Source organism: Arvicola amphibius, chromosome 12, assembly GCF_903992535.2.
Source record: "Arvicola amphibius chromosome 12, mArvAmp1.2, whole genome shotgun sequence".
In the NCBI taxonomy this organism is placed as follows: domain Eukaryota; kingdom Metazoa; phylum Chordata; class Mammalia; order Rodentia; family Cricetidae; genus Arvicola; species Arvicola amphibius.
In genome coordinates, this window is record NC_052058.2 from 25,546,536 (window position 1) to 25,559,657 (window position 13,122).

Sequence of the window (13,122 nt, forward strand, 5' to 3'; positions counted from 1 at the left end):
ACATCTTTAATCCCAGTAGCCACGCTAGTTTGCCATAAAGATTGAGTGGCAGTGGTGCATGCTTTTAATCCCAGCCCTAGAGAGGAATTTAAAATGAGAGGAGCCGGGCGGCGGTGGCGCACGCCTTTAATCCCAGCACTCGGGAGGCAGAGGCAGGCGGATCTCTGTGAGTTCGAGACCAGCCTGGTCTACAAGAGCTAGTTCCAGGACAGGCTCCAAAGCTACAGAGAAACCCTGTCTCGAAAAAACCAAAAAATAAATAAATAAATAAATAAATGAGAGGAGACAGCTCATAGCCCCAATCTCATTCTGAGATTCCTGGAGGCAGAATCAACATTTTGGACTGAGGTAGAGGTAAGAGCCAGTGGCTTGCTGTTCTGCTTTTCTGACCTTCAGGTTGAACCCCAATTTCTGTCTGGGGTTTTATTAACCATGCTACAGAAGTATTAAGAGATTCAGCCTTGTCAGAGGAGGTATGCCACTGGGGGTGGACTCTGAGGTTTCATTCTCAGCCTGTCAGTCTGTCTGTCTTGTGCGTATAGATAAGACGTATGCTCTCAGGTGAGTATAGTGGTGTACCTGTTTACTCCTAGTACTCACCTGAGAGGCAGAGAAAGGTGGGTCGCTGAGTTCGAGGCCAGCCTGTGCTACATAGTGAGTTCCAGGACAGCCAGGGCTACATAGAAAGACTATCTTAGGGTTCCTATTGCTGTGATAAAACACCATGACCAAAGCCACCTGGGGAGAAAGGGTTTACTGTGCTTACTCTTCCACAGCACTGGTCATCACTGAAGGAAGCCAGGGCAGGAACCTGGAGACAGAGCTGACGCAGAGCTCATGGAGGAGTGCTGCTTACTGGCTCACCCCAATGCTTGCTCAGCCTTGCATATTTTTTTGTTTTTGAAACACAGTTTCTCTGTAGCTTTGAAGACTGTTCCAGTGCTAGTTCTTGTAGACCAGGCTGACCTTGAATTTACAAAAATCTGCTTGCCACCCCCGGCTTCAGCCTGCTTTCTTATAGAACCGGGGACTAGATGGGTGTGGTGCATGCCTTTAATCCCAGCAGCAGGGAGGCAGAGACAGGTGGATCTTCATGCATTCAAGGCCAGCCAGGACTATATAAAGAAACCCTATTTTGAAAATCAAAAACAAACAAAAAAATCCAACCCAAACCACCCCCCCACCATCAAAAAAAAAAAAAAGAACAAACCAAACCAGAACCACCAGCCCAGGGATGGCCCCATCCACAATGGGCCTGGCCCTCCCCCATCAATCCCTAATTAAGAAAATGGCCTACAGTTTGACCTTATTAGGTATTTTCTCAACTGAGGCTTCCTCCTCTCTGATGATTCTACTTGTTATTAAGTTGACATAAAAGTAGCAAGCACAGAGACCCTGTGTCAAAAACAAAACAAAACCCAAACCCCCAAAACCCAAACAAAAGGCACTCTAGCACCATGCCTGTCTGCTCCCACGCTCCTCAACGTGACATCACGAAGCCCTAAACCCCAGTATATGTGTTTCTTCTGTAAGCTTCCTTCACTATGATGTCTCTCTTCACAAAGAAAAGGCACCCTTTCCCCTCTCCCTTCTCAAACTCCAAAAGCATGCACCTAAGATAGTAAGAACAAGACTAAAACACACTTTCACAATCTCTCCAAAGTCTATACAGTCATTTCTGAGCAAACAGTTAAAGGGTTCTTTGTTTGTTTGTTTGTTTTGGTTTTTTTGAGGGGGGAGGTTTCAAGAAAGGGTTTCTCTGTGTAATAGTCCTGGCTGTCCTGGAACTGATCTGCCTGTCTCTGTCTCCTGAGGTGCAGAAATTAAAGGCATGTTGCCATCATGTCTTGCTTCAACATTCTAAGTTTTAAGGTTAAGTTTAGAACTTTGTCTTTGACCAAAGATAGCATCTGAATTTTAGATCTAGTATAGGTTTAGGTAGTCACTCAATTTCCCATATGGCCCCTCAGCTTTAAGTTAAAGGATTTTTATTATATTGTGGCTATCAGAAGTTCCGAGAACTGTACCTAACAGACTGTGAACTGACAGACTTGCTTCATTTTGGTGCCGGAAACTAAACCCAGGGCCTGCCTACACATTTGCCAATGACCTTCATCTTTAGCCCAAATTCATTTGTTTAAATGTGCAAGATGCCCAAGTTTTAGTAGCATTAGTCAGTGGGGTGATAGTCCGAACTACACAGAGAGCAGAGGTACATGCAGGCAGAGAGACAACAACGAAAGACGTTTGTGTCCCCCCTCCCCCTTCTCCTTTTTCTTCAATCTTTGGTGACCAGGGTCATTTCTCCAAAGTTAGTGGCATCATTTGTGAGGCATTCTCTTCAGATATAAATAGGCCAAGCCCTCAAAAAAGTCACTTTCAACTAGGCACCCTTTAGTCACTGTTTTGGGACACAAAGTTTCCCTCCTCCCATAGCTGAGATGTGCTGTCATCCAGGCTGACTGTAAACCCACAAACCTTCCTTCCCTTGGCACTGGGAAGTCACACAGACAGCTGCAAGCACTCTAGTAACTCAATTCCCTTTGCTAGTTCCCTATCTATTTCCAGGATCAATGCAGTCTTTTCAGATGGGCCTTCTGTCTTCAGCTCCAAAACCCACTAAGGTTAGTGTCTGGAGTGCCTCCAAGGCCCTCAGAAGAAACTTCAGTAGTTGTTAGAGCTCAAACAGACAGACTCTCTCATTCGGGACCAAATACTCTAATTTGACAGGAGAAAATATAAATGTATTAATATATTCCAAAGTTTAAACACACCTGCCACCTTTACAAAACAGCAAGCTACCAAATAAATGCCTTGGTTGAGATCATGAGGCAGTGGCCCAGGATCTCAGAGCTAGCATGTCCTCTGCCCATGCTAACCCATGCTCCTGTCCTCCTCTATATCATACCTACAAGCAGGAGCAGAATAAATCTTTGCTTCTATAAACTATAAAATAATGAATGCCATTATTGAAAAGTAGCATAACTTTACAGAAAAAGTATTTTAAAAGGAAGTGTTTCTAGAAAGCCAACAGCCCTCCAAGGTGCAACCAGCAGTAAGCACAACAGGTCTGTCCTGCAAGCTCCCAGTGGAGCAGATGACAGAACAGTAGTAGATAAGCATTCAATCAGGCCACATCAGTAGTCCTGGGTTATTAACTTGATTTTTGTATGTGTACCTTCTAACGACATGTAAACATGCCTAGAATTGAGGCTACTAGGTTATTATACTTTCAGGATGATTAATTAATACAGTTAAAAAAAAAAATCAAGACTGCCAGGCGGTGGTGGTGCACGCCTTTAATCCCAGCACTCGGGAGGCAGAGGTAGGCGGATCTCTGTGAATTTGAGGCCAGCCTGGTCAGGCACCAAAGCTACAGAGAAACCTTGTCTTGAAAAAAAAAAAAAAAAAAAAAAAAAAAAAAAAATCAAGACTATTTCCCTCCAAATATACAGTTACAAATCTTGAAGAGAGTTAACAGAATTTGGATTTGGCAGAAGTAAGAGTTCACTGCTGAGTCAAGCAAAAACTAAAGAGGACATATGCCAACATATGCAGAACACACTACTCCCTGCACGCTTTCCTCTAGTTCTGAATCATCCCACACCCCGTCTAGCACTATAGTGTCCTGGGTTCCCAGAATTCAGACGGGCAGTCTTGCACTACGGTCACTCAAGAGGTGGCTTCTACAGGCAAGCCAGCACGACAAGAAGTCATCCTTTGGATCTTAATTCATCGAAAATTATTTTCCAGATTTCAAGGTTGTGAGTTTTAAATATCTTTTGGAAAACAAACTGTAGATCAGGACTTGCTAAACTCAGCCTGTGCTCAAACCAAGTTCATCTAAAGAATACATAATCTGTATCACGTTACCGAACACAGTACCACTCCTTACAGTCTAAATTGGCATAGTCATTGTATATGGTGGTCAGGCTGTCTCCTGATGTACCTAATGTTCTCTGCCAGGCAATTTGGCAGCTGTAAGCACAGCTAAGTATCTGCTCAACTGAACTGTCTGTAGGATTGGATACAATGGATAAATGTTACAAAGGAAACTTTCAAATCCTGAAAAAATGGTATTGACATCAAATCATTAAACAATTACATTTGTAGATAACAATCACATACATAAATCTAATGTGTACACAACAGATGAAAAGGGAACAGACATTTGTAAATACACAGGGATCAGTAGTATTATATGTAATTTTTAGAAAAAAATTTGCCTTTGTCACACTTTTGGCAGTAAAAGGAAATGAGAGGGATATGCATTAACTACGAGATGTTAGTACAGAAGAGAAGCTGGGGTCAGAGTGGTGTTTATCTTTCATTCATCTATGGAATAGATATTAATCTATGGAATAGATATACTTACTCAGCCATGAGTTTTCATTAATCTATGGAATAGATATACTTACTCAGCCATGAGTTTTGCTATGCGGTGACAGTCATTCTTGTCATAAAACCAGATACTGTATATTGACACTTGTAAAACAAAGAGAAAAAAAGAGATAAGCATAAAGTTTTCAAGTTTGAGTACATGAACAACATAATACTGGATTTACCATCAGATCCTCAAATTATTAGTAATCCCTCTAAAGGAAAAAAGGATAAAACGAAGCATAAAACCTCTTCCCCAGAAGTCCATCAAAACCAGGACAGGTAAAACATTCAAGATGTTAAAAACAAAAACCAAGTGAGGTATGGTAGCATATTCCTATAAACCAGCCTGGGCAACTAAGTAAGGCTGTCTCAAAATAAAATTAAAAATCAGTCAGGAATATAGCTCAGCGATGCTTAGGTCATCCTAGTAAAACACACACACACACACAGAGCCACTAAATATCAGTGTTTGGGTAGAACCTCCAGCTCACTCTTGCTTGATCTGGAAACCCTCATCTCTTCTTTCCCCCGCCCCTCTCCAAACCTTGCTCTCTCAGAATCTCCAACACAAAAAAGGCACCAAAAAAGCCAAGTTCCAAGCCGGGCGGTGGTGGCGCACGCCTTTAATCCCAGCACTCAGGAGGCAGAGGCAGGCGGATCTCTGTGAGTTCGAGACCAGCCTGGTCTACAAGAGCTAGTTCCAGGACAGGCTCCAAAGCCACAGAGAAACCCTGTCTCGAAAAACCAAGCAAACAAACAAACAAAAAAAGCCAAGTTCCACATTCTTGGCAACTATTACCACTTCCTCCCATGCTGCCACCAGCAACCCAAGTCCCTGCCTAACGTGTTCAGCTTTTGACCATATTTGGGCACAGACTCGGCCTGTGGTGAGCATGTCATCACCCCTCCCCTACAACCTATATAATCTCCCTGCTTTAGTTGCGGTGTGTGGCTTCTCCAGCACTGATCTGAGACTGGAGAACCCACCTGAGAGTTGCTTTGCTCAAATAGACCTGTTGTTATACTTTTTCAATTCGGCTTAATCTGGTTACTGTGTAGGTAACCTATTATGACATAAGAGAGACCTATTATGGGGGGGGAGGGGGCAGACCACCTATTAATCAGATGCAGCATTACTTACATACTATCAAAAAAGAAAGACCGACAATTAACTAAGACTCAATCAGTACTGATGATTCCGCACATGAGAATACAAAAATGTCTTAAGGTTACAATGAAAAGGTTTTAACAGAAAGTTTTAAAATAACTGCTGACCAACTGTCTGTACTTGACATCAGCCAGTAATGCTTCTTTTGCCACCTTTTCTTATTCCCAGTACAGTGATCCACATAACTAAGGACTTCAACATTTTTGTTTTTTTTTTTTAAAGATTTTATTTATTTATTATGTATACAATAATCTGCCTCCATGTATACCTGCAGGCCAGACGAGGGCGCCAGATCTCATTACAGATGGTTGTGAGCCACCATGTGGTTGCTGGGAATTGAACTCAGGTCCTCTGGAAGAACAGTCAGTGCTCTTAGCCACTGAGCCATCTCTCCAGCCCCGACTTCAACATTTTTGTTGCAACATAACTGACTTTTATCATTAAAGGTGGTGATATATAAATAAGTTTCTAAAGCAGTTTTTGGATATGGTGTGTAGAAATACTGAAGATGTAAGTCAAAGCAAACACATGGCTGGGGAGGCCTACCGACTGTTCTAATGTACCACTGGGGGATGGAGTCTCTCTCATCCTAGAGATAACTCACTTGGACAGGAGCTTGAGGCGTTGATCTCACTACCCCACAGCCAGAAAGCAGAGTGATGGATGCTGTCTGGAAGTTAGGACAGGTCTTCCCACACCAACCAACCTAGTCTAGCTAACCTAGGGCTGTCGCCTAGGTGACTCTACGTCCTGGCAGGTGGCAACTGATACTAGCCATCACATCATCTAAAATATCTATTTTTTTCCTCTTAGAAACGATAGTGTCATTCTATCCAGGAATCTTTTCTATCTCTGTAAATACCAGTGGAACTTTTTTGTTAGTGCAGTACACCTGTATGGGGAATTTTGTTTTTGTTTTTTAAGTTTTATTTTTGAGGCAGGGCTTTGTTTGTTTTGCTGTTTCTGAGATAATCTTGCAATGTATCTCAGGTTGACCTCAAAACACTGATCCTTCCTCCTCTGCTGGTGTGTGTCACCAACTCAGACTTAGGCAGTGTTTTGTTTCTAACATGTTGATTTATTTACTGTGGTACCGGAGACTGAATCCAAACCTCTGCCTTCTTAACCATACCGCAATCCCCAGCCCTGCAACTGATTTTGTGTGTTCTGACCTTGTATCTTGAGACTTACCAAACTCCTTTGTCAGCTGCAGAATTGTATACAATGATATCACTGAACAGCAGTGGTGAGAACGAACATCACTGCCTGGCTCTTGATCTCAGAAGGAAACACATTTAGTCCTTTACCCGCCCCCCCCCCCCACACCCTATTAGCCGTAAGTTTTTGTAGGTATGCTTCACCAAGGAACTGGATCACTTCTATTCATAATTTGAGTATTTATCATAAATGGACAATGGATTTGTTGAATGGTCTTTTAGAAAAATTTAAAAAGCTGGGTATGCTACTGGACCGTGGAGCACATGCCTAGCTTGTGCAAGGCCCCACTATCAAAAATAAAAACAATAACAAAAATCATATGCTATTTCGTCTTTAGATTATTGACTTGGAAGAGTACATTTGTTGATTTTCAATCATGAAGTCAACTTCTCTTATCTGGATGGTGCTCCCTTGGGTACCGAGCATACTTTTTAAATGTATTAACGGACTTGATATGTTAGTATTTAGTAGAGGATTTTTGAATCTATGTTCATAAAAACATACAAGCTGGTAGTTTTTCATCTTTCTTTTGGTATTATAGTAATAACGGTCTTACAGGAACATTTGAGAAGTATTCCTTCTTTTCCTACTCTTGGGAAGAGACTAACATTAGTATCAATGTTTTTGAATTTCTGGTAAAAACAACCTGGGCCTGGATTTCTTTTTCAGGAACTTGTAAATTACAAATAAAATTTCTTTAATATGGTTCAGTAACATTCAAGCTATCTATTTTGTCTTGGTTGAGTGTCATTTGAGCTTTTCAGGAGTTATTCTATTTCTTCTAAGTCACCAAGTGTTTATGAATGCAAAGTTGTTCATAAAACCTCAAGTTTCTAGACAGTTGCAGGATTTGCAATATTTCATCCCCTACCCCCACCTGAGACAACTCTGATTTTGTTCTTTGACACTGGGCCTCATTTTGTAGCCTATGCTACCTGGAATTCATGATTTACCTGTCTCAGGATCCCCGTATCCTAAGAACTATAAGCATGTGGCACTATGTGCAGCTCTCACTGTGTCAGTGCTCCTGTTGGCTTTGCTAACATCTGTCTGTATTTCACACAAGCCTTCTGCCCCAGTGATTCCCTCAGTCTCTCCAGCTTCACTATCTGTGTTCTGCCCCAGTGATTCCCTCACTTTCTCTAGCTTCACTATCTGTGTTCTTTGTGTTCATTGGTTTAAGCTTTGAGTTAATTTTGCATCTTTTTTCTTTCCTTTCCTTTTTTTTTTTTTTTAAAAAAGATAAGGTTTTTCATGGCCAGGCTGGCCTTGAACTCCTTAATCCCCCTTCATTTACGAGGTGCTTGGGATCATAGGCATGTGCCAGCACACTTGGCAATAGGAATTCAGAAGGTTCTCAGCCAGTGCTGCACAGAAAGGCAGACATTTCTCATGGCTTGCTAGGCCACTGAAACTTCTTAAAAATCATGTCCCAGGCCTGAATGGAGTCATAAGCCATTCCCATCCTGACTTTTTCCTGGAGGAGAGGGAGAACATCTCCCTGGTGGTCACTTCTTATTAGCAGAGCTTCCAATCCTTCTTGTCAGGTTTGCTTGGCTTCCCTAGTAAACCTGGCACAAGTCCCATGCCATCTATGGGAGGCCAAGTCCACCTGGGCTACCTTCTGCTTCTTAGGCAGGCTTGCATTGTGTTAAGACCGTGAGAGACATCTTCCTGCTGGGTTGGTCTGTGCGTCTGTCACAACCCCATCACCCTGCTCTGGCTATAGCCTGCAGAGGTCTCCATTGCTTTGCATTCTCTCCAGGTTTTACAGTTGTACTTATCAAGAAGAGACAAGCCATTCGCTTGATTGTTCATGTCATGTTGCATTTTTGTGGTTGGAAAACAGGAGTGTAAGAAGACAGCTAGGTGGTTTATTAATAAACCAGAGAAAAAGATTTGCTTTAGGATTATAGCTAGAACACAGGCTGGTGCATCCAGAGAGCACCAGCACATCTGGTTTGCCACCGCACACCGGGCACCTAGATCACTGCACAAGAAGTAAAATAAAACTAAAAAACCTTTTTTCCATCTATTTATGTCTGCGTCACAGCATACTTATAGAGGTCAGAGGACAACTTACAGGGAGCTGGTTCTCTCCTTCTACTATGTGGGTTCTGTGGCTCCAACCCAGGCAGGAGGCTTGGCAGTAAGTTCCTTTATATGTTGAGTCGTTTTGTCAGCCTCCCCCCCCCCCCCCCCACCTTCGAGACAGGGTTTCTCTCTGTGACGGCCCTGGCTGTCCTGCTCTGCCTGCCTCTGCCTCCAGAGGTGAAGGCACGAAGATCAAGTTTGAAGCCAACCTGGGTCACATAAAGAGATCCTGTTTCAAGTTTTTAAAAAACCCTTTTAAATAAATAATTAAATAAGCTCTGTAAAGATATTATTAGAACATATTGATCTATAAAGCCAATTGATAAAGGCTATTTATTTGCTGCATCCTGAATTAAGACCACCCTTCTGCAAGACTTCATGGCAAACCATCTGATAATCTGCTATTTAATTTTCATAAAAGTTAAGCTGGATTTTTCTACTGTTACTGCCGTGTGAATTAAGATACTATTAAACAGAGCAAGCAAATGGCTTCATCTTAACGAATGGAGAACATGAATAAGAATTTTTTCCCTACTCTGTTTACAAGGTTCCGTGTTCTGGCATGGAAAACCACCAACTGTATGAAAACTGCGCTAAACATTCAGAGTCCTGTGTGCCCACAGATCCTTATGGTACTTGGTCATAGAGCTGCTTCCCATGCCTGGGACCCATTTTTTATTAAAGTGATTCTTCTAGTCACAGAATTTCAAAACACTGCATGTGCTGTCAATGAACAGGAATTTTGTAATGTTTTAAATAATGCAAATTAACAAATTAACTCAGCTTTGACATCTCAATGGAAGGACACAGAAGCAGCCTTGCTAGAGAGAAGATGACGACAAATTATCTACTTTACTGGTCTAGAAGCTGAATCTCACCCCATCACTAATTCGGAGCAAATCACACTAAGGCTTTCAAAGATTCCATATATGGAAATTACAGGCAATCACCTTTCTTTAAATATCCCTCTTCCCAACCTTGGCTCGGAACACCTAAAACACTAAAGCCCAGCTACAGCCACGTAAGCTGCAGCGTGGACAGAGTGCTTCTAACATACAGTGCATCAGGTGTGGACTGCAGCAAAGCTCTTTCTGGGCTAAAGGGCCAGGGATTCCAGTTAAACAATTAGAATTTAAACTGAAAGCCAAAGTAATTTCATCAGAGCTGCCAGCTTAAGGCAAATCTTCCTTAAGTTCCTTCTTCCTTTTTCAAGAAATCCAATGTAATTTAGAAATAAGACATTTGCTTCTATACTTGTCCATTATCAAACAAACTGCCAAAAAAGAAGCAAACACTTTCAAAGGCATGTTTGCAGAAGAAACCCAGATAAGGAGGCCAGGATGATAGCTTAATGGGCAAAGGATAAGAGTCACACTCAATTCTGCCAGAAGCAGACCTGTAGAGGTTCAGAGACGCATCCAAGAATCAGTGCTGTCTGCCAACATATCAAAAGCTCAGTGCATGCAACTGGCAAGAAGGCTCAGGGAGCTGCCACCAAGCCTGTCACTGCCACTAGTGAGGAAAACCAGACAGCCAAGACCGAGGACCTTGTCTCTCAGCACAAGCTAAGCGTTCTTAGAGAACCTACACTGAAAGGTCCCGCACATGCTGCCCACAACTCCGTGCTGAGACGGCCTGAGCTAATCTCTCCACTAACTGTCCCACAGACCCAGGCTTCTGGCAAGGCAGTACTATTCTGCCACAGCAAATAATGATTTGTACCCGTTTCATAAATAGTTTTCCTCAAGATCAAGGGGAACTAGCTGATGAATGCTACCACACATCTTGATGCTGGTCCCCAGACAGTCACACACCATGGCAGCTATTGAAAAGGCAGGGTGCAGGATGTGGCTCTGCCGCCCTTCCATGGAAACACCTAGACAAGCGCTTCTCCTACTTTTCAATTGGGGGCCTTTCCTTTTGAAAATGAAAAAAATAACTATTAAAAGCATTTGGATTATCCAAAATTGAGAAAAACTTATAAGCTGATGGGAAAAATGTTCTACTTCTCAGGAGTCCTGCATGAGGGACTGAGCTACTTAGGATAATTTGATATTTTACTCAGCTTTATTTAAGCTGTATGGGATACACACAAGATCAAGAAAATTCAAAGTAATCTGGAGACTTGCCAAAGCCTTGAAGAATTCTAGAGCTACAGCAACTGACTCATTTATCATTTATACCTGACCCATTTTCTAAAATGATCTGGGGAGGCTGGTACTTTTCTTAATACTGAGCCAAGTAAAGAAGGAGCTTCTAGTGGCAGTGTTAAGAGTTCTAAAACTTCTGAGGGCTAGAGAGATGGCTCTTAGGTAAGGGACTGACCTAACCCAATCCCTGGAATTCACATGGTAGAAGAGAACTGACCCCCTGCAAGGTGTCTTCTGATTCTGCCACATTGTCCATATGGTATTGTACACATACACAGAGAGGCACACATACAGAGGCACTTGTGTGCGCGTGTTTACACACACACACACACACACAACAACATTAAAGAATTAAGAAAAGAAAAAGATCTATGAATTTCTGGGCTGGAGATGTAGCTCAGTGATAAAGCACTTGCCTAACAGGAGAAAGAGGAAAAAGAGAGAGAGGGGAGAAAGAGATTCCTGAATTCAACTTCTACTACTGTGAAAACAAAAGCCAAACCCCCAAAGTAGAAACAATTCTAAAGATATAAAGAGGGGCTGGAGAAATGACTCAATGGCTCATTGCTCATACAGAGGACCTGAATTCAGTTCCTACGACCCTTACACCTCCAGGGGCTCTAACAAATTCTGACTTCTGAGGGAACATTATATACATACATGACACATATAAACTCAGTCAGACACATGTAAATAAGATTTACAGATATGAAGATTTCTTATAATAGGAAACAAAAAACCCCAAGAAAATCAGCTTTCAATATTGTCAAATACGCTTTAATAATCTGAAATGAACATTGCAGCTATATAAACAGCAGTCTGCTCCAGCTAGCAAGAACACAAATGTCTCTACCTGATGACAGATCTTTTCAGAATAAGCCTGGTAGGCCCTGTGCAGAGCCAAAGACAGACTGGCCTTTGACTTGAACAGGAGATACTTGGAGGCTGCCAACACTTAGGAAGATGAGACTGCGCTGTGCATCTCAAGAAGGCTGGCAAAGGTGGCTTACCCTTCAGTCTGAGAGTAGTCACCCAGGCTGGCAATGGGGGGCTTACCCTTCAGTCTGAGAGTAGTCACCCAGAACAATGCACACTAATATGGTAGGAGAGGAGCCCAAATCTTCAAAGTTAAGTGAGATAATCTACTTATTGAATACTGGGTAGAAAATTTGAATCATGTGACTTAAAACTGCTACTCTGCAAGCATCTCAGCTTATTTTAAAAGGGTTGCCTTCTCAAAATTAGATACTGTGAAAGCAATGTGAGCTCTGAGTGGGATGCAGGCCGGTGAAATGGCCACTGGACTTGGGAATTAGGAAACAAATTCAACAGTACTATGACTGATGTTCCCATTTAGCTAAGTTTTTTCCCCCTTTCTTTTTTTCTTCTTTGACACAGGTTTTCTCTGTGTAACCACCCTGGCTGTCTGGGAACACGCTCTGTAGAGCAGGTTGGCCTCAAACTCAGGGATCTGCCTGCCTCTGCCTCCTGAGGGCTGGGATTAAAGGTTTGTGCCATCATCATCTGGCTCCCATTTATCAAAAAATTCTCTCTCTCTCTCTCTCTCTCTCCTCGCTCCCCCTCCCCCTCTTCCTCTCTTTCTTTGTAAAGGTTTTTCAAGACAGGGTTTCTCTGTAGCTTTGGAGCCTGTCCTGGAACTAGCTCTTGTAGACCAGGCTTGCCTCAAACTCACAGAGATCCCGCCTGCCTCTGCCTGGGATTAAAAGCGTGTGCCACCATCGCCCGGCTCAAAAATTTTTTTCTTAAATGAAAGGTAACTCCAAAAAAGGGGAGAATCACAGTAAAGTTTTCACTTGATATAGGACTATAGCCACTATTATCACAGTGCTCAGCACTCATGGTAGGGCTTCCAAACTCGCTATGTATGACTTACGGGTGTGGCACAATGTTGGGCATGTCCACCACTTGCTAGTCAACTATTTACTCTATGTTCCACCCATCTTATCATTTTAAGATATTGGATGGGAAAGATAAAGCATAGAAAATGGCATTTGGCATTTACAAGTATGAATTCTTATTTCTTAGATTTCCAGGAATCTACAATTAGAATGTCAAGATACAGGATTATGATTTAACCATAAACCTGTT

At 42.3% G+C, this 13,122-nt stretch overlaps 1 protein-coding gene across 4 annotated transcripts in view; it reads right to left on the reverse strand.

Moving 5' to 3' along the window:
• Dcp1a (decapping mRNA 1A) overlaps window positions 1-13,122 on the reverse strand; it is a 48,677-nt gene that overhangs the window by 18,546 nt on the left and 17,009 nt on the right. For all 4 annotated transcript variants that reach the window (XM_038350018.1, XM_038350017.1, XM_038350019.1 and 1 more), the window contains exon 4: window positions 4,419-4,485. In XM_038350018.1, coding sequence (XP_038205946.1) covers window positions 4,419-4,485 — 67 coding nt within the window. The remainder of the gene's footprint in view (window positions 1-4,418; window positions 4,486-13,122) is intronic.